At 46.5% G+C, this 19914-nt stretch overlaps 1 protein-coding gene across 3 annotated transcripts in view; it reads right to left on the reverse strand.

The window, feature by feature from the left end:
* Nucleotides 1–19914, reverse strand: part of Eef2k (eukaryotic elongation factor 2 kinase) — a 62369-nt gene that overhangs the window by 40173 nt on the left and 2282 nt on the right. For 2 of the 3 annotated variants that reach the window (XM_059267650.1, XM_059267635.1), the window contains exon 2: nt 8232–8550. In XM_059267650.1, coding sequence (XP_059123633.1) covers nt 8232–8474 — 243 coding nt within the window. In that variant the 5' untranslated portion in view covers nt 8475–8550. Of the gene's footprint in view, nt 1–8231; nt 8553–19914 lie in introns of those variants that run through there. The other variant, XM_059267641.1, reaches the window with a different exon arrangement.

Here is a 19914-nt window from a genome sequence, read left to right on the forward strand (position 1 = left end):
AAGACAAATTCTGAAGTCATGGAGGATGGTTTTAAAATTAAATCTCAATATAGTAACAGGTATTTAATGCTAAGTCACTGTCTCTAAAGATCAATTAAACAAGGATAAGAGCCCTGGGTTTTAACTGCTCCTCCATGTCATTATACAAAGCCCAGTAACACTCACCTTCCTCCTCTCCTTTACAAGAGCATTGCCAGGGTACGGACAGAACCCCTAAGAAGACAAACACCCTCCTCCTCAGTCAGAACCTAAGGAACGGCTTTCTGACCAAACCAAAATAAAGAACTACATTTGACGTCATAAATCTCCTCACCTAGCTGGGTAGGGTTGCGCATGCCTTTAATGCCAGCACTCAGGAGGCAGAGGCTGGCAGATCTCTGAGTTTGAAGCCAGTCTGGTCTACAGAGTGAGCTCTAGGACAGCCAGAGCTACAGAGAGAATCCTGTCTCAAAAAGCCAAAAATAAACAAACAAACAAAAATACACACACACACACAACAAACAAACAAACAAACAAAAAACCCCAAAACCAAATCCACTCACCTAAATACACATATGTAAAATGTTATTAAAATATTTTTTTAAGGCTGGGCGGTGGTGGCGCACGCCTTTAATCCCAGCACTCGGGAGGCAGAGTCAGGCGGATCTCTGTGAGTTCGAGGCCAGCCTGGACTACCAAGTGAGTTCCAGGAAAGGCGCAAAGCTACACAGAGAAACCCTGTCTCAAAAAACAAAAACAAAAAAACAAACAAAAAATATTTTTTTAAAACTTAACAAATACAGATTTTTTTTTTTATTTTTTATTTTTTTTTGGTTTTTCGAGACAGGGTTTCTCTGTGTAGCTTTGCGCCTTTCCTGGAACTCACTTGGTAGTCTGTTGCTGGAGAATTTCTCTCCAGCTCCCGCCACCAAGTCCCACCATTCCCAGAGCCCAATTATAAAATAAACACACAGACTCTTACATTATTTAAACTGCTTGGCCATTAGCTCAGGCCTGTTATTGTCTAGCTCTTACTCTTATATTTAGCCCATTTCTATTAATCTTTACTTTGCCACATGGCTCATGGCTTACTGGTACCTTACATCTTCCTTGTCCTGATGGCGGATGGCAGTGTCCCTCTCCCAGCCTTCCACTTCCCAGAATTCTTTTCCTTGTCCCGCCTATACTTCCTGCCTAGCCAATGGCCAATCAGTGATTTATTTACTGACCAATCAGCAACACACTTGACATACAGACCATCCCACAGCACTTCCCCTTTTCTTTTCTTAAAAAGGAAAGTTTTAACTTTAACATAGTAAAATTACATATAACAAAACAATTATCAAGCAAGAATTATAGTTACAATATTAAAGAAGAGATCCTATCTATCTTATATTTGTAAGTTTAAGGTTTTATATCTAACTTATCTTTTATTATAACTAAGGAAAATTGTAAGTATCTAGTCTTTAACCACATCAAAGACCTCAGAAGGATATACTACTACCTGAGAAATGGAGAAGGATATAAGCAACTTTTAGGAGTCTTGTAGGGTAGACAGAGACAGCTGGCAGCCTGGACAGTCATTCAAAGTTCTCTTGTAAAGTTGGGGCATCTGTCTTTAGCCCACAGGCCTAGAGTCTTTTATTCACTTTTCTCTGTGTCCTGTAGAATGTCTGGCAGTTTTCTCTGCAAAGCAGGAACCTGAAGGACCATTTTGTCAAGCAAAGTTCAGTGGTCACCTTTGTATGGGTCCTGCATGTCCAGTTGATCAGGCAGTCCAGGCAAGAACAGTTTCTTGCCCAAATGGCTATTTTTGTCAAGGTGAAGATAAACTCCATATGTCTTCGATGCCCATCCTCCTCTCTGAAGTAAATCGGTGCTGTCAGGAGTAGACATGTCTCACTGTCCAAAAAGTCTAAATTTTTAAAACATTTTAAATGCCATATTCTGTAGGTCTTTGAAGTGTTTGAAGTCTACCTATCTATCTGAAATATAACTATGTATACCTAGAAGACTTAACTAACATGGTTATAAATATTATCATAGATGACTAACTATTAATCTATTTTTTAATTATCCATTACAATTTTAAATGAGTTACATAAACATAATACCTCAAACAAGAATAGAAATATATATATACAGTATAACAAAATTAAGTTTAAATTTGTATCAATAAACTAAAATCTATAGCAATGTAAAACATTTTAAACAAGTTGTTACTCTTTAAAAGTAGGTTTATTAATCTACCCTTTCATCCTATCATATCTAAACTATCCCCCTTTTTGTTTTAGAAAGAGATTGTATTTATAATCAACCTGATTTAAATAAAAATATTGGTTTTTCTCTGTCCCACACCAGAGGGCTCTTCTGATTTGGGACACAAGAATCTCTTAACCATTTTTTTTTTTTTTTTGAGCAATATGTCTGGGTTTAGAGGGGGAGTGAGCCAATTCCATCCCCAAAGCCAGCTTGGTATATTTGGGAATTTGGGCGTAGCTTCTCTTACTACTTCCTGCTGGAGGGGGGCGCTGTATCTTATGGGGACACGAAGAAAATTTTAGGATCATGGAGTAGTCCATGAGGCTGTATCGTCTGAGCCAGTTGCCTTGGAACCATTCTGGATGTTGAGTCATCTGGGCCATGGTGTCATTGGAGACCTTTCAGGGGGTCTTGGCTGGTCAAACCTGATGTATCTTAATCTGGAACAAATCCATAGTCTCTGGCTTTCTGTGGAAACAAAAGCAGAGACTCTTTTCCAAAGCAACATATCCTTATATCCAAATTTTGAAGTCAAGGTACCTTTAAAATTTACATTTTGGCATACCTCAACAGCTTTTACAATCAAATGTTTTTCTTCAGTTACAAATATCAAAGACAACATAATCCAGATTCTCTGTGTGATAGCCATTCTTTACATGGCTTATTACCTTTAATGTTTCTTTAAAGACTTTATTTTTAAAAACTATCTATTTGTTTATATAACTGTATATATTTCTTTTTTTTCTCTTTTAAGCCTACGTACATTTTACACACATTGTGAACTATTCCATCTGAATCAGTCTTATTGTGAACCTATTGATATAAATAAACTGCAGCCCTGTAAGACTGAAATGGTGCTGTGGCTGTTGGCTCCGCCCACTTCAGTTTCCCAACATGGCGGCGGTCCGCTTTCCGCCAGCTCTGGGAGCCATGACTCTCAGAAATAGTGGGTCTACACTTTTACCAAAGTAGCGTGTAGCCCAGAAACCTCTTTTTTTGTTTTGTACTAGCAAAGGCTAAATTCACCACACAGTTTAATGTGCTACTTGCAGAGGCCTCATTCCCACCATACTGCAGGTCGAGAGCGCACGCTAGGAACCCGCCAGTAGCTCAAACCGGCAGCTGCCGCTTATTTGAGAGAGACAATTAGGAAGCTGTTTTTAGGTCCGTTTTAGAATCTTTTTTTAAGTTTTTAGGTGGAAACTCTTGCCACCACGTTGGACGCCATTTGTTGCTGGAGAATTTCTCTCCAGCTCCCGCCACCAAGTCCCACCAGTCCCAGAGCCCAATTATAAAATAAACACACAGACTCTTACATTATTTAAACTGCTTGGCCATTAGCTCAGGCCTGTTATTGTCTAGCTCTTACTCTTATATTTAGCCCATTTCTATTAATCTTTACTTTGCCACATGGCTCATGGCTTACTGGTACCTTACATCTTCCTTGTCCTGATGGCGGATGGCAGTGTCCCTCTCCCAGCCTTCCACTTCCCAGAATTCTTTTCCTTGTCCCGCCTATACTTCCTGCCTAGCCAATGGCCAATCAGTGATTTATTTACTGACCAATCAGCAACACACTTGACATACAGACCATCCCACAGCAGTAGTCCAGGCTGGCCTCGAACTCACAGAGATCTGCCTGGCTCTGCCTCCCGAGTGCTGGGATTAAAGGCGTGCGCCACCACCGCCCGGCCTACAAATACAGATTTTGAGGCAGGATAGAAAGACAGGGAAACTATGGGACATGAGAAGGAAAAGGAAAGCCTCATCCAGGAGTGAGGTTAAAATAAACACACTCATCAACTGAGGGCCATGAACCCCACCCCGCAACAATAAACATTTCCTGTACAGAGACTTCACTTTCTTTAGAGAGATAGTTCAGAGTAAGTAACAGTGTCCCAGGCTAGCGCCTCCATTCCTCCCCCAAAGGTCCCCAACAAAACTTTGTTTACAATGATGTCCTGCCTTCTGTACCCCTGTGAGCGAGACTTTTACATTATCAACTGTAATCCTGCAGGTGCCCCTCAGGAAACACCCAGTGATCTCACATTTCTAAGCAACTCTTCAAACCTCACAAAATCCAACATACGATAACTGTTGTGAAAAAACCAAACACCGGGCGCTGAGCAGCTGGTCCCTACGGCAGGGTGTGCACCTCCATCTGTCTGTCTGCACTCTAAGAAGCACACCCACACTCATGCTCTCGGTGGTGTTCTTCTTTCCTTCTGAGCACCTCTCTTTCTCTCAACCCTTGTGCTGAAGCCCATATTAAGTTATCTTTATTGGGGCTGGAGCTGGATCCCCAGCACCCCTGAGGGCTGGAGTTGGATCCCCAGCACCCATGTCAGAAGCCACACAGGCATGGCAGCCACCTGTGATCCCAGAACTCAGGATCCTCAGGGCAACCTGGCTAGCCAGAATCAGTAGACTTCATAAGGAGACCCTGCCTCAATAAACAAAGTGGACGGTGATGGAGGAAGACATCCAATGGCTTCTACACACACATATATGCAAACAAAACAAAACAAAAATACCCTTTTTTTTTTTTTTTTTTCCAGACAGGGTTTCTCTGTGTAACTTTGCGCCTTTCCTGGATCTTGCTCTGTAGACCAGGCTGGCCTCTGCCTCCCTTTTGAGTGCTGGGATTAAAGGCGTGCGCCACCACCGCCCGGCACAAAAATACCTTTATTAAACCCCAACTCTGCTAGGCATGGTGGTCAGTGCATGGCTTTAATCCAACACTGGAAAGGCAGAGGCAATCTGATTTCTGTGAGTTTGAGGCTAGCCTGGTCTACACAGTAAATGTCAGATCAGCCAGAGCTACATGGCGAGACCCTCTCTAAAAGCAAAAAAAAAAAAAACAAAAAACAAAACCCAACAAACAACAAAACAAAACAAAAACAAACAAAAATCAACCAACCCTGCTTCATAAACTGGCTGGCCCTGAAATTCTCTGTGTTGAAACCATGACTCATGAGATAAGGTCCTTAAAGGGCCAGGGGACCCCTCAGAGTGGAAATGGAAGGGCTGCTTCCTGTGCCTGTACCTCTAAACACTGACAATATCCAAGGTAGAGAACTTACCAAGTCAGTTTTTATCAGGAAACAGATGTAGGGGAGGGCAGTTAATTATTGCAAAGGACTTGTTTGTGCATGGGTGGTGGTGCTGGGAACAGAACCCAGGACCCCAGACATGCCAAGCATGCACTCTACCTCCAGCATCTAAAAGTCCTTTTAAAAGCCTTTATTTTGCCGGGCGGTGGTGGCGCACGCCTTTAATCCCAGCACTCGGGAGGCAGAGCCAGGCGGATCTCTGTGAGTTCGAGGCCAGCCTGGGCTACCAAGTGAGTTCCAGGAAAGGCGCAAAGCTACACAGAGAAACCCTGTCTCGAAAAACAAAAACAAAAACAAAAACACAAACACAAACACAAAAACAAGCCTTTATTTTTCAGTCAGTAACAAATGGCTAGGGCTATATGCTGGGGTGTAGAATCAGAAAGGGAAGTGGTATGTATTAAACACCTACAGTATGCACACAATCTAAGATATTGTTTCAAAAATAATGGTTAACAATAATTCAGCCTGCCCCTCCCTCACAGGTGAAATCACAAAAAGGGCACACACTGTTTGCCTCACTGTACTCAGTGCTTAGCTAATATCAGCAATGTTAATAGGCCATAAGTACATGCAACTGAATTAAAACATGTAATTCAGTACCTAAGCTCATACCTGTTAAATGGGTTTCAATAAAAGCATGAGATTCAATACATGTTTTGTGTGTTCTGTCTTTAAAAATATATATATCTTTTAAGATTTATTTTTTTAAAATTTCATGTATGTATATGTATGTGGGTGTGTATGCCACATGTGTACAAGGGTGCCTGAGGAGGTCAGAAAGCATCCCATCCCTTAGAGCTGGAGTTAGACAGTAATGAGTCAGCTCGAGAGGAGGCTGGGATCCAAACTCGGGTTGCTTGCAAGAGCAGCACGCATTCTCAACAGAGGAGCCACTTCCCAGCCTGTTTTGTCTTTTTTAAAGACAGGGTCTCATATCCCAGGCTGGTCTCAAACCTGAGACGGAGCTGATGATAACCTTGAACTTCTGACCATTCTTCTGCCACCACCTCTGGGATGTTTAGGTGATGCTAGGGACGGACCCCAGGGCTTGGTGTGTGCCAGGCAAGCGCTCTACCGACGGAGCTGTATCCCCAGCTAAATACGTGCTTTTTGAAAATATAGTACTTTACTGGAAGCCCATCACCAGAAACAAGCCACTCTATTGTTGTGTTTGTGAAGGGTGTGGACAGTGGTCCCCTTTATCTGTGACTTCCCATTCTGTGGTTTCAGTTACTTGTGGCCAACAAGAGATAGCACAGAAGTTATCTACACATACACAGTACAAAGTGACATCTTGAGAGAAAGAGAGAGACCCATGTCCACCACTTTACAGTTCGTTCATTCTGGTTTGGTTCTCTGCGGTGCTGGAGATGGTGCCCAGGGCCTTGTGTATGGGCAGCAGGTGCTTACCACTGAGCCACACCCCCAGTTTACCACTGAACCACACCCCCAGTTTACCACTGAGCCCCACCCCCAGCACATAGCTTTATTATACTGTATTGTTATAATTGTTCTATTTTACTATTAGTGACTGTTAACCTCTTAATGTGTCTAATTTACAAGTTAAACCTTTATCATAGGTATGTGTATACAGGGGGAAATAGCATACAGAGGCTTAGGCACCAATCATGTCTCAGGCATCCCCTGCAGTCCTAGAACACACTGCTCATGGGTAAGGATGGATTCCTCTACACATGTTCCAAGAAGAAAGATCTTAGCCAAGCCTGGCAGCTCTGTAATCCCAGCACTTGGGAGATGGAAGCAGGAGGATCAAGAGTTCAGAGTCCAGGCTGGCCTCAACGCATGATCCTCCTGCCTCTGCCTCCTTCAGCAAATCCTATCCTACTGGCGGGCGGGCAGTGGTGGCGCACACCTTTAGTCCCAGTACTCAGGAAGCAGAGGCAGGTGGATCTCTGTGAGTTCAAGGCCAGCCTGGTCTACAGAGTGAGTTCCAGGACAGACTTGGCAACACAGTGAGGCTGAGATTTCACGAGGCACTGTCTTAAAAATAAATAAATAAATAGATAGATAGATAGATAAATAGATAAATAAATAAATATAAATAAAGAAAAACAAAGAAGAGAAAGAAAGGAAAACAAATAAATAAATAAATAATCTTGAGCCAGGCACATAAGCCCAGCACTCCTCAGGCTGAGGCAGGAGGATCATGAGCTCATTAGCAGCTTGGCTACTTCGTGAGACCCTGTCTCAACAACAAAGCATGAGAATGAGATCCTTGTACTTTTTAATGCTCTTCAATGTTTTTTTTTACTGTATCCTGCTGTTCCATTCTTTCTTGAATGTTGAGATGCAGTCCATAAGCAATGAATAAACTCACCAAATTTTTACACACAGGGAAGGAATATACAATGTCCAAGGAATGAGACGCTTGCAGTCTACAGTGCTCTGCAAAATTTTCTATTAAATTCTATTTTGTTCCATTGCTCAGAAAAAAAAAAAAAAGGCAAGACTCAGGGAAAGGCTTTTAAACACCTATTTTAAACATTACATTTGTTTATTGTGTGTGCACACGTCCACGTGGGGGAATGTAGGTATGTAGGTGCCACAGCATAATTGTAGAGGCCAGAAAACAGCCTACAGGAGCCTGTGTGGGTTCTGGGAATACCAACTCCAATCATCAGGCTTACCAGTAAGTGTCTTCACCTGCAGCCCCAAATGGTTTTCAATCTACTGCTCTGTAGCGATAAACCATAGCTTAAACTAACAGTCACCTCCCAGATTAACAGGAATACCCTCCCATCCAGAATGCACTGCCAGAGTTAGAAGACAATTATGATATCAAATAGAGACCCCAGCTCCCCATCCCTCATAATAGGTGAGCCGGACACACGCGCAGAACAGGTAGCCACTCACCTTGAAGTGGAAGGAGCTGGCTGGTGACCCTGTGGAGCCGCACTCCGTTTTCATCAGGTTGCTGTAGTAGTTCTGGACCTTGGAGCTGACATTCTGGTTGGACATGGGGTCATCAGTGATGGGGCAGATGAAGTAGTCCTCCTCATCGTCACTGTCTGCGTCGGAATCCCCATCGTGGCCAGCTCGGGAGGACCCACCACCGTCAACACCTTCCAGGCGGAAGATGAGGTCTTCGTCTGCCATGTTTCAGCGGCGCCCGTGTTACCCGCGGGGTCCGCTGTGCAGCCAGAGTTACTGCGCAGGTGCAGCAAGGACGGTCCTGCAAGGGAAGCAAAGCGGAGGTCGGTTGTCTGGGTACCTGCATGACGCTGGCGACGACCACACCGTCAGAGGTAAAACCCAGAACAATCATTTGGGGAGGCTGTCAGCAACAAGCTGGCAATAAGGTGGGAACATTTCAAATGTCCAAGCCTATTGGCCCAGTCATTTCACTTTGGAGAACTCTTGAGTGCTTAGAAACCAGAAGTGCCTAGCAAACAACCACAGCTATTTTAAGACTTAAACTATATCAAACCACTCCTCTGCTTACCACTCCAGCAATTCCTGCATACTAAGCCTGCACCGGTTGGGGCCCCTGGACCTCTCAGGCCTTAGCTGCTCTTCCAGGAGACACCGGTTGCTTTCCATTCAGCGAACACATCAAGTGCATTCCCACCCCAAGGCCTTTGCACTTGTCCCCTGTGCCTAGAACAGCTTTCTAACTGTGTTATTTCTCACTATTGGGGTTGTAGCCCAAAGGATGCCACTTGAGAGAAATCTCCGAACTTTCAAGTCAAAGACCCTGTTTTATTTTCTTCTCAGTGATCTTTCTGAGTTGAAACTGTCCTGTGTACTTTCTTTCCTTACACTTGTTTCCTTTTATTGAAAATAGATTCTTTTTTACATAATACATTCTGATTACAGTTTTCCCCTCCCTCTACTCCTCCAAGTTCCTCCCCACCTCCTCTCCCACCTGGATTCACTCCCATTCTGTCTCTCTTTAGGAAAAAAAAAAAAAAAGCGCTTCTGAGGAATAATAAAATATAACAAAATAAGATAAAACCAAAACTATTACATCAAAGTTGGACAACACAAACAGACAGAAGGAAAAGAGCCCAAGAGAAGACACGAGAATCAGAGACCCACTCATTCGCACATCCAGAAATCCCATTAAAACACTAATCTGGAAGCCATAATGTAATATATACAGAGGACCTGCTGCAGACCCGTGCAGGCCCTGTGCATGCTGCCTCAGTCTCTATGAGTTCATATGAGCTTTGCTCACATTGATTCTGAGGGCCTTGTTTTCTTGGTGTCCTCCATCCTTTCTGTCTCTTACCACGGCTTCTGGTGGAGTTCCCTAGCCCTGAGGGAAGGATACAATAGAGACATCCCATTTAGGGCTGAGTGTCCCAAGGTCTCTACTCTCTGCATATTGTCTGGCTGTGGGTCTCTGCATTTGTTCCCATCTGCTGCAGGAGGAAGCTTCTCTGATGATGGCTGAGCAAGACAAAAATCTGAGTAAAGAAGAATGTCATTAGGAGCCATTTTGCTTTTTTTTTTTTTTTTTTTTGGAGCTGAGGATTGAACCCAGGGCCTTGCGCTTGCTAGGCAAGTGCTCTACCACTGAGCTAAATCCCCAACCCTCATTTTGCTTTTTTTTTTCCCCCCCTTAGGAACAGTAGTATTTAGATTTACCCTAGGTCCCTGGGTTATCTAATCTCAGGTTCTTGGTCACCCAAGCAGTATTAGGTATGGGTTCCATCTCATGGAATGAGTCTTTTACTTATTTTTTTATGTGCATGTGTGTACATGTACAGGCATGTGCTGGTCACAGAGCATGTATATAGGTCAGAGAACAACCTGCCGAAGTTGACCAACTCCCTTCCTACCATGTGGCCCCCAGGATGGAAGAGGTCATCAGGCTTAGCAGCAGGTGACTTTACCTGGAGGGCCATCTTGCAGGCCCTTTTCCTTCATTATCCACACGTCCACTGATTGGCTTAGAAAGTGCCTAGCACAGACATAACATTCGATGTGTTTCCCCTCAGTAAATGAACATTCTTACAATTGTCCTCTGAAGCTCCAGTAACATCAATGACAGCAAGAAATTGCTGGTGCCCACAGATTTCCACCAGTGAAAGCCTGTTCCATAAATTACACTATTTCTACGCTGTGTGGTGGCTCGAAGTGGGAGGTCTAGAACCCAGGGACACACCGACATGGTCAGGAGACAGTGCAGCAGGACTGTAAGAAGGAAGTCTCATACTGGCAGGGTCAGCTGACTTTCAGCCAGACGCTAAAATGACTGAATTCGGCAAGAATAATCTTCAACAAATAGGGCGGAGAGACCCTGAATCCCTTCCTTACACTGCATGCCAGTGTTACATGGAAATGGACCGAAGCCTAAGAGCTACACTCAGGAGGACATCTTCATAATCTTGGGTTAAGCAGAGACGTGGGTGCGGCAGTGGGGTGGTACTGAGGATGGAGCCCAGGGCCTCGCACATGCTAGGCAAGTGCTCCAGTCCAGCCCTTGGGTGTTGTGGTTTCCTTTGACATAAGTTTTATTACAATCGTGTAGGCTGTCCTTCCACTTTCCGTGTACCTGAGCTGGCCTCGAACTCACAATATCCTTGCTGCCACCACCTCTCAGGTGCCTAGACTACAGTCAATTTGTCACCATAACCAACAAGATTTCTTCAACATGGCAGCCAAAGCAACGGGAACAAAAGAATAATTAAGGTAAAAAGCTTGTGTGTGATGAGGGACACTATCATATAAGAGGGGAGTTGGGGAGATGGCTCAGGGGGGTTAAGAGCATCTCTTGCTCCTGCAGAGCACTAGGGTTCAGCTCTCAGCACCCACATGGTAGCTCACAACCATTCATAATTCCAGTTCCAGAGAACCTGACACTCTCTTCTGACCAGACACACATGGGGTGCACACATACACACAGGCTGGCAAAATACTCATACACTTAAAATAAAAAGTAAATAAATCTAAGAGAGAGAGAGAGAGAGAGAGAGAGAGAGAGAGAGAGAGAGAGAGAGAGAGAAACGCAAATGCATACACAGAATAACTGACGTTCTCCTCCAGCCTCTGTTGGGTGCTCGTGGTAGATACAGACACAGACACACACAGACACACACACACAGACACACACACACAGACACACACACACACACACAGAAGTAAAAAAGAATTTTAAACCCACACACAAATAGCTGGTGTACACATGAAAAGATGTCATTAGGGAAATACAATATAAAGTCACACCCCACTAGGATGGATACAATTTTAAAACTGGGCAATAATAAAAGTCAGCAAAGATGTCCAGGAATTAGAACCCACAGCTGCTAGTGGAACTGTAAAATGGTACACCTGCTATGGAGAACAGCCTGACAATTCCTTATGGTCCAGCATTTCTACTTCTGGGATGCACTCAAAGGAAACAAAAATGCCCTTACAATCACTTGTAAACAAGCTGGGGTGGTGACTCATGTCTGTAATCCCAGCATTCTGAAGGCTGAGGTGAGAGGATTTTAGGTTCGAGTCCAGCCTGGACTACATAGTGAGTTCCAGACCGGCCCACTTAGGCTACACAGTAAGACCCTGTCACTCACACACACAAAGGGGAGAGGGGGCTGCCAAGATGGCGTAGTGGGTAAAGGTGCTTGCTGCACAAGCTTGGCAGTGACAATTCAATTACCAGAACCCACATGGTGGAAAGAACCAATGCCCCAAATTGTCCTCTAACTTCCACAAGCACACCATGGCATGCATGTCCCCATATACACATCATGTATACACACACACAATTAAAAAAGCAAATTTTTTGCTGGGCAGTGGTGTTGCACGCCTTTAATCCCAGCACTTGGGAGGCAGAGCCAGGGGGATCTCTGTGAGTTTGAGGCCAGGCTAGGCTACCAAGTGAGTTCTAGGACAGGCACCAAAACTACACAGAGAAACCCCGTCTCAAAAAAACAAAAAAACAAAAACAAAAAAAAAAGCAAATTTTTGTAACTTTTACACAAACATTCAGAGTGTTGCTATGTCTGGCCTAGTGTTTAGTTTTGTCTCAGTCATCTCCTTCTTCTGAGGCTTTGTCACTTTCTTGACAGCTACTGAAACAGAACACACATTCACATTCTAACTTAGCACACACTCCTAAAATGGAAATTAAATCTCAAAACCCCATACTTGGCCTTCCTTGATAAAATGCACTCTTGCGATGTTCGATTGAACTTGGGCCTGTTGTTTTTGTTTCTTTTGACCCTTTTCCTTAGTGTGCTAGCCATACGTTGATTTCTTTACTCCCAGTCTGAAACTTTACATCAGCTGCCAAGTTTACCCTCAGAGCAGGAGAGTCACCAGCCTGGGACAGATGCCAGAGCCACCTGATCCTCTTTGGGGCTTGCAGCTCCTCGCCCCAGAGCCTGCTCTGTCCCAGTCAGCTTTACAGACCAGGACAATGTGGCACCCATAACTACTAGCAGACTCAACCAGGTCAATGGCTCCAGGAGCCAGGATGGTGCCATGCCCACAGCTTCAGCTGTGGCCCCAGAAGTGTGGCTTGGAGCTGAGATGCAGAACTTGGCCATTGGAGCAGGCAGGGCTCTGCTGCTGGTGATCTGGCCATATTCATCTCCTAATCCTTACCTGACCACCCCTCCCCCACTGCTCGACAGTGGCGGCAGCGGAGTGGGGAAGTGGCCTTCCACAGCTAGCTCACAGAAGCCTTGAGACAGAATCACAGATAAACACTCTCCTGACCCTGGGGACCTGGAGCCGCTGCTGACGGCAGCTGTGACTGCCTGGTACCATGCCTTATACCCGGCAGGCACTTGGTACACATCCAGAATGGAGTGAACCCGGTTTTGTGGGTTTCAATGTGTACTCAATCTGCTCTTAAGGAAGCTGAGGCAGCACCTGTCAACTGTCAAAGCTGTTTGCTCCTACAGAGCTAAGAACACAGTCTCTCAGATAAGGGCTGCATTTTCCAGACGACAGCCCGGCAAGACCATGAGCTGTGAGACGTTTCCTGGGGAGCCGCGAACTGTCTGTTCACTCCTCAAAGGGCAGTAATGACAGACAAAAGAGATGATCCTCCCAAGTTCAGCTTGGTAACCCAACGGGGGTTACTTACAGATGGGGGGACTCGGAGGCAGCTGCATCATCTAAAGCCTGCCCCAGACAGTGAGGACTCAGGAAAGCTGCAACCTGGAGCTCCGGGCCTGCCTCGTTCGTGGGCTGCTCTGCTGCTTGCAGAGTGTCTGTTCCCCAGCAATTGCTCACTGTCTGTATAACCTCAGGAGGAGCCTGATTAGTCTTGTAGCTTTCTGAGCTGCTCCCCACAAGAGGAGAAGTTTCAGCTCTGTGGAAATGCTTTCACAACACCATACACCCAAGTAGAGTTTACTGAAACAGAAGCAGAAAGACTGTGTACAACTTTAGGGGAGGGGAGGGCTGGTTTGTTGTTGTTGTTTTAATATTTGTTTAATTGGGGTTGGGGGCGCTCTACAAAGTTCGCGTGGAGGTCAGAGGACACTAGAGGGAGTCTCCTCCTACCATGTGGGTTCCAGGGACTGAACACAGTCTGCAGGCTTGGCTGCAGGAGTCTCTACATTACGAGCCTTCTCCTCGGCCCCTTAGGGAAAGCTGTTTAATGCGGAGACTGTGTCCTCCTGGCTAGAATGCAGCTGTGGTTCTTGAGCTTAGGCAGCTGTGTTAGGCCATGAGGTACAGCCACACCCCAACGCTGGCACAAACACAACACACAGGTCTCCTATCAAGGGGCAGCGTCCTCGTCATGGATTCACAAACACCATACTTTGATATCAAAACCTTTTACGACGATGATCTATTGCACTTTTCCTTTTTCCCTTACTACAAGTTGCTAATTATATTGGTTCCAGCAACACTTTCTCTCCCATAGCATAAAAAGGTCACATTCCTTATGACTAGATGCCTGGGTAGGGACACATGAGGAAAACTAGCCTCAATGCAGAGTTGTAGCTTGGTGGCTTGAACTCCCCTCTGCACATAAAGACAGGCACCCAAGAGCAAGTCAGATTGCTTGCTCCAGATACTGAGAAAGTCCGGCAGGCCTTACCTCAGCTCCCAATTCCAGTTCTGACCCTCAGCTTCCTCCTAGCAAACTCAATCTATTGTGGACTCCCAAATCCAAGGAAGGAGACTCTAGTTGACAGGACATGAGAACTTTCCAGAAGTTGCTCACTTAGGCACCCACAACTTCCCCCTCCCAGCTCGACACACCTGGGGAGAAGTTTCTCCAGGGGGGCAGCCGGCTCAAGTCCTATGTCCCTTCCTCTCTCACTGCCATCAATGGGGGAGGTAGAATCGAACGGTCAGTCAGCTCACCAGTACAGGCTAAGACACAGGAACAACAGCCATCTTTATTTATGTAAATTGTGAGGCTGAGCCTTGGGTCCTAGACAGATGCGGACCTAGATGTCTAGGAAGCAGCAAACCCTAGCTTCCTCAGGGGTCCTTAGGAAACAGCTGTTCTCTGGAAGCCAGGACCCTCTCTGTGTGTCTTGCTACGCTGGGATCCTGTGGCAGCCGTGGACATGAGAGACTATGCTTGTAATGACCAAAGCAAGGCCTCCAGGACAAGGGACAAACCACAATGGCCGCTGGATCTCCTGGGGGCTCACCCTCAGTGCCCAGGGCTGCCTTTCTGTGGCAGCAAGGCTGCAGGGTCCCAGAGTCACTGCTACTGTCCTGCTGTGACTAGTGCCTGAGCAGGATATGCCCAGCAGCGTTTGCCCACAGCCTAGGACACACAGGCGACTATAAACACCTTGAAGAGTGCACATGCCTCTCAAGACCTACGGGCTCCTACCCCTGAACACGGGGGTAGAAGAGCTGGAATCCAAGCTGCCCGACCACACCCGCACTTCTGTGTTCTATGACTGATCATCATTGGTTAGCATCATTATGGCTCAGAGGCCTGTTCACAGTGATTGGCTCAGAGGTCATGTGGCTCATTAACTGTAACTCCAGTTCCAGGGGATCTGACACTCTCTCTTCTGACCTCCAGGAGCACCAGACACTCACATGGTGCACATACATACATGCAGGCAAAACACTCATACACAAAGTACTAAAAAACAACAGCAAAAACCCCTAATACACAAGGCAGAGCTGGGGACATAGGGTTTACCTACTGTGTGTAAGTGTGGGCTTGCGGTCAGTGGAGAGGGGGAGAGGGAAAAAAAAAGGTAACTTAATTCTGAGTGCTGGGGTTGTAGCTCAGTGACAGAGCCCCTGTTTAGTATAGGCAAGGCCTGGGCTCCATCCCCAGCACTAGAAAAAAGAAAAGACTTTTCCAGAAGCACATAGCTAAAAAATAACAGCCCTTTCCTATCAGGGCCACTCATAATGCCACACAGATCACACATTGCTCCACTCTTGTGAAGAACCTTTGCAACTGTGCACAGCAGCAAAGCTTCCCATCCTTAGATGCAACTGCAATGTTTCCAACTATTCCCAGGGATGCTCTCGGTGGGTACCACCGTAAGTCAAAATGATATACTTCCCTGTCCTCCTTGTTTCCTATTGTATCTATTTCTCGAACTCTGGATTGTCCTGCCTCACAGGGTCTTCAGCGCTGGGCTGGGAGTGCACCATCATCATACTATGTCCCGAGATCTCTCAGTGTGGATTTCCTGATGTGATAAACAAGGCTTAGCCCCATCCCAACCCCATTCTCTCTGCTTCCTCCACCCCCACTGGTGGCTCTGCCTGATCCTTTAGGTGCCAGGCAGGAACTTTCTGCCCAGCAGAATTGGCAGTACCTTCCTCAGAGTCGAGCATGAGTTCCCGCCACCAAGAGACAGAGGAAAAATGCGGCTTTGGTGTTGCAGATGGATGAGAAAGAAGCCAAGGCCTGGGCTCCAGTGGCCCTCTACCTGACAGGATTTTCCCAGAAATTAGACAAATCATGCATCCGAAGGGCTGGCTGCACGCCAGGTGCTGCACTGGGCATGTTGGCACGTGACAATGACGAGCCACTGGGCCACAGAGGCTTTTCCTAGCCACCTTTGTCGTGCCCACCTCCCCCACCCCACCCCCCATCCCCCCACCCCCCATTCCCCCACCCCCCACCCCTGCTCTGCTTCCCTCTATAAGGTGAAACTGAGCATCAGAAGAATTAAGTAACCAGCCCAATGTTACTCAGCTAGCCACGGCAAAGTTAGGGCTTAACTCAGATCTGTTTGTCTCAAAGGTCTTGTCGGGCCAGGTTATTATTATTATTTTTTTCATGACTTGGCTTTCCCTCTTGGGGTCTCAACCACGCCACTGGGTCACTGACTCCCCAGGTGGTTAACACCTCAGTGTCTCACATGCTAGCGGAGATGGCCAGCTTTTCTGTAGTTCATTCCTGCAACCTGCCCGGATGGTTTGTGCCAGGCTTGGCGCTCTGGACTGCAGCTGGAGGGGTAAGACACCATGCCTCTTGTGTGAACATTCACATGGCAGCCTGGCCACAGAGAAGGCTGTGTAAACACAGAGCGCATCCTGAGAAGCGAGGCACGCTGTATCCCTGGTACGACCAGCCAGGAGTACATCATGTCCTGAGGATAGACACAAAAGCCAGCGCCTAGAAGACGATTAAACACTAAAATCCAAAGCCCCCCCTGTGCAGGATGCTCACTGAAACCTTAATGTCAATCTTTTCTGCTCTGTACTCTAAAATGTCATTAACATTTTGATTTTAAAACAAAGAACTCTTGCACAATGGCAGGTCTGTGTGAGCAGGGTCCAGGTTGCAGCCCTTGCGTTTCAGCAGAATGGACATTGACTTAGCCCTTCCAAGCAGGTTGCTGTTCCTGCCAGCCAGGAAGCTGATGTCTCTATCCCTGTGGAATGTGTGGAGAATGAGGGTGTGTGTGTGTGTGTGTGTATGCATGTGCGTGTGTACATGGAGGTCAGAGGTCGCTGAGTGTCCTGCTCTATCATACACCACCTTATCTTTGAGATGGGGTCTCTCAATGAGGCTGGAGCAAGGCAGGCAGCCAGCAAGTCCCAGGAATCATCCCATCATGCCTGGCTACATCCCAGTGTGGTTGCTGGGATCTGAACTCAGTCCTTATGCTTACGCAGCAAGCTCTCTTCCCCACTGAGCATGGTCTCTAGGCCTCTGTGCTATTGGCAATGACCTAGCTAGTACAATTCTTTCTTACAGGGGCAACATGGCCTGTGGGACATCAAACAGTTAGCGGCCTCAGTGATCTCTATCTACTAGTTGCCAGTTGCATTTGAATCAGAACAACTGAAACTGACTCCAGATGTTGCCATGAGCCAGGATGGAGTGGAACAGCCCCAGCTGGAGCCTGTTCTAGTCAAGTGAGCATCTGGTACCTGCTGATGCAAATGACCCAAGCTTGTGTCTCACAACTGGGGGCTTGGGGGGGAGGTGTATGGGGGGAGTTCTAGGACTCCTCCTTCAGAACCAGCAGCCTGGTGTCTTCAAGGATCTGTTCCTGCTTCCTTTCTTTCTTGTCTTCCCATCCTTCTTCCTCCCTGCTTCTTTCCCAGAGTTGAGGACAGAGTTCAGGGCAAGCCCTCTAAACCTGAGCTAAACCTAAGCCTAAATATTTCTATCCAGAGTTCCTGCTTCCTCGGTCATGTCTCTTCTCTACCCTTCTACCTCTTTATTTACTTATTTATTGGTTTTTTGGAGACTGGGTTTCTCTGTGTAGTTCTGGCTTTCCTGGAACTTGCTCTGTAGACCAGACTAGCCTCAAACGCAGGGATCCATCTGCTTGTCTCTGCCTCCATCGTGCTGAGACTAAAGGGGTGTGCGACCACATCTGGCTTCTACCTCCTCTCTATAAGGATCCTGTGGTACAGTAAGACAATTCAGGACAATGTCCCTCTCACCTCTAACAAGTCACTTTTGCTGTATAAGGCCACACACCTTCGCAGGGTTGGGATATGGACCCCTTTAGAGGGGTTGTTATTGTTGCGCCTCTGGGTGTAACAGGACTTGTTACACAGGACCTGGGAAGAAGTAGTGGGGGAGGGTGTCTAGGAGAGTGGGGGTGGTCAGGATGGAATAGCAGCTGGTATTTCCAGCACCAATCCTATGCTAGGAATGGTGGGGCTGGGGGGGTTGGTCTCTCTGGAGTAGCTACTGTTCACTGTCTGCTGATTTGCAGGCAAAGAAATGACCCCAGGGAAGGCCCTCTGGGGGAAGTAAGAGCCAAGTGTGATACTGAAAGGGACAGACAGGTTTGGCCCCAGGGGGTAAAGCACTCCAAGCCACAGAACTTGTGGGTGTGAGGGCAGGGAGAAGGCAGACTCTTGTGGAAGGCGACTGATCTGGGCCTGGAAAGTAGAAGACATGCAATCTGATGGAGGAAGCTAGTTCGGACATCTCAGTCCCTTTACTCTGACATAAAGTACTATTGCTCTTAATAGTTGACAGTTAATCTGTGAGTCCTTGGTGCATGCCGAGGCTCTGGATATTAATGAGAGCCTCACTTGATGCCTTACTTCTGATGCTTGATGCTGTTCCCCCTTCCCCCTCAGAAACACACAGCACAAAGCAGAAAAGTGTCTGAGTCACAGTAAAGGTACCACAGGGGTAGGGGTTCAGGCACAGGCCATCACAGTCTGTCCCATTACATCTGTTGATTAGGACAGGTCCACTCCTAACAGCAGAACCCTGTGCTTCAAAGCCCGGCCAAGGGATACACCACGCAGCCCATCTTGAGCTTTCAATTATGGGTTTGTCTGTGGGTTTTGTTTTTGTTTTGAGACAGGATCTTTCGTAGCTAGGCTGGCCTCCAGTTCCCTGTGTAAGAGAATGACTCTGAACTTCTGATTTTCTTGCATCTGTCTCCTGGGTTCTGGCAAACCCACCATACTTGGTTTTATGAGGGCTAAGGGTGGAACCCAGGGCTTTGTGCCTGTTTGGCAAGAACTCTACCAACTGTACCACATCCCCAGGCCTGTTTTTTTTTTGGGGGGGGGGGGGAGGGGAGGGTTTTTTTTGTTCCAAAGAAACTGAGAAATGAGTCCGATGCTCAAGATATTATGGAAAGCTGGGTGCCACCTAGAGCAGCCTCGATGGGCCCAGCCGTTGACCGTATCTCCTAGCATCTCCTAAATGCCTCGGTGAGACCACGTGATTGCATTCAGGCCAATGAAATGTAACCTAAATACCTTTGCACTGCTTCCAGGCCCACTCAGCTGCTCATCTTCCACACCCTGGCAAGCGCAGGCTGATGTCACTTCCATGTCATTATACAGATCACCTGCTGTGTGCCTTCCCCGAGCTTCATGGAGGACAAGGGTTCCAATCCCTGACACAGAATTCTAGCACACTGGCATTGCACAGCACACTTGATTCCGTCAAGCACTTGCCCTAAGCTATTCTCCTTTTGCAAGTGATCACCAGCTTGTCTCCTGGTCAAGTGATACACTCCTCTACCAGATGATCTGTGGCCTCCGACTCCCAGGAGGCAGGCACTATCTTTTTTAATTTTTTTTCTTTTCATTTTTCTTTATTAAGAAATTTTCTACTCACTCTACATACCGTCCACAGATCCCCCAGCAGGCCCTATTTGCTTCATTGTACAGGTGAGAAAACTGAGGGACAGAGAGATTT

Source organism: Peromyscus eremicus, chromosome 1, assembly GCF_949786415.1.
Source record: "Peromyscus eremicus chromosome 1, PerEre_H2_v1, whole genome shotgun sequence".
NCBI classification, from domain to species: domain Eukaryota; kingdom Metazoa; phylum Chordata; class Mammalia; order Rodentia; family Cricetidae; genus Peromyscus; species Peromyscus eremicus.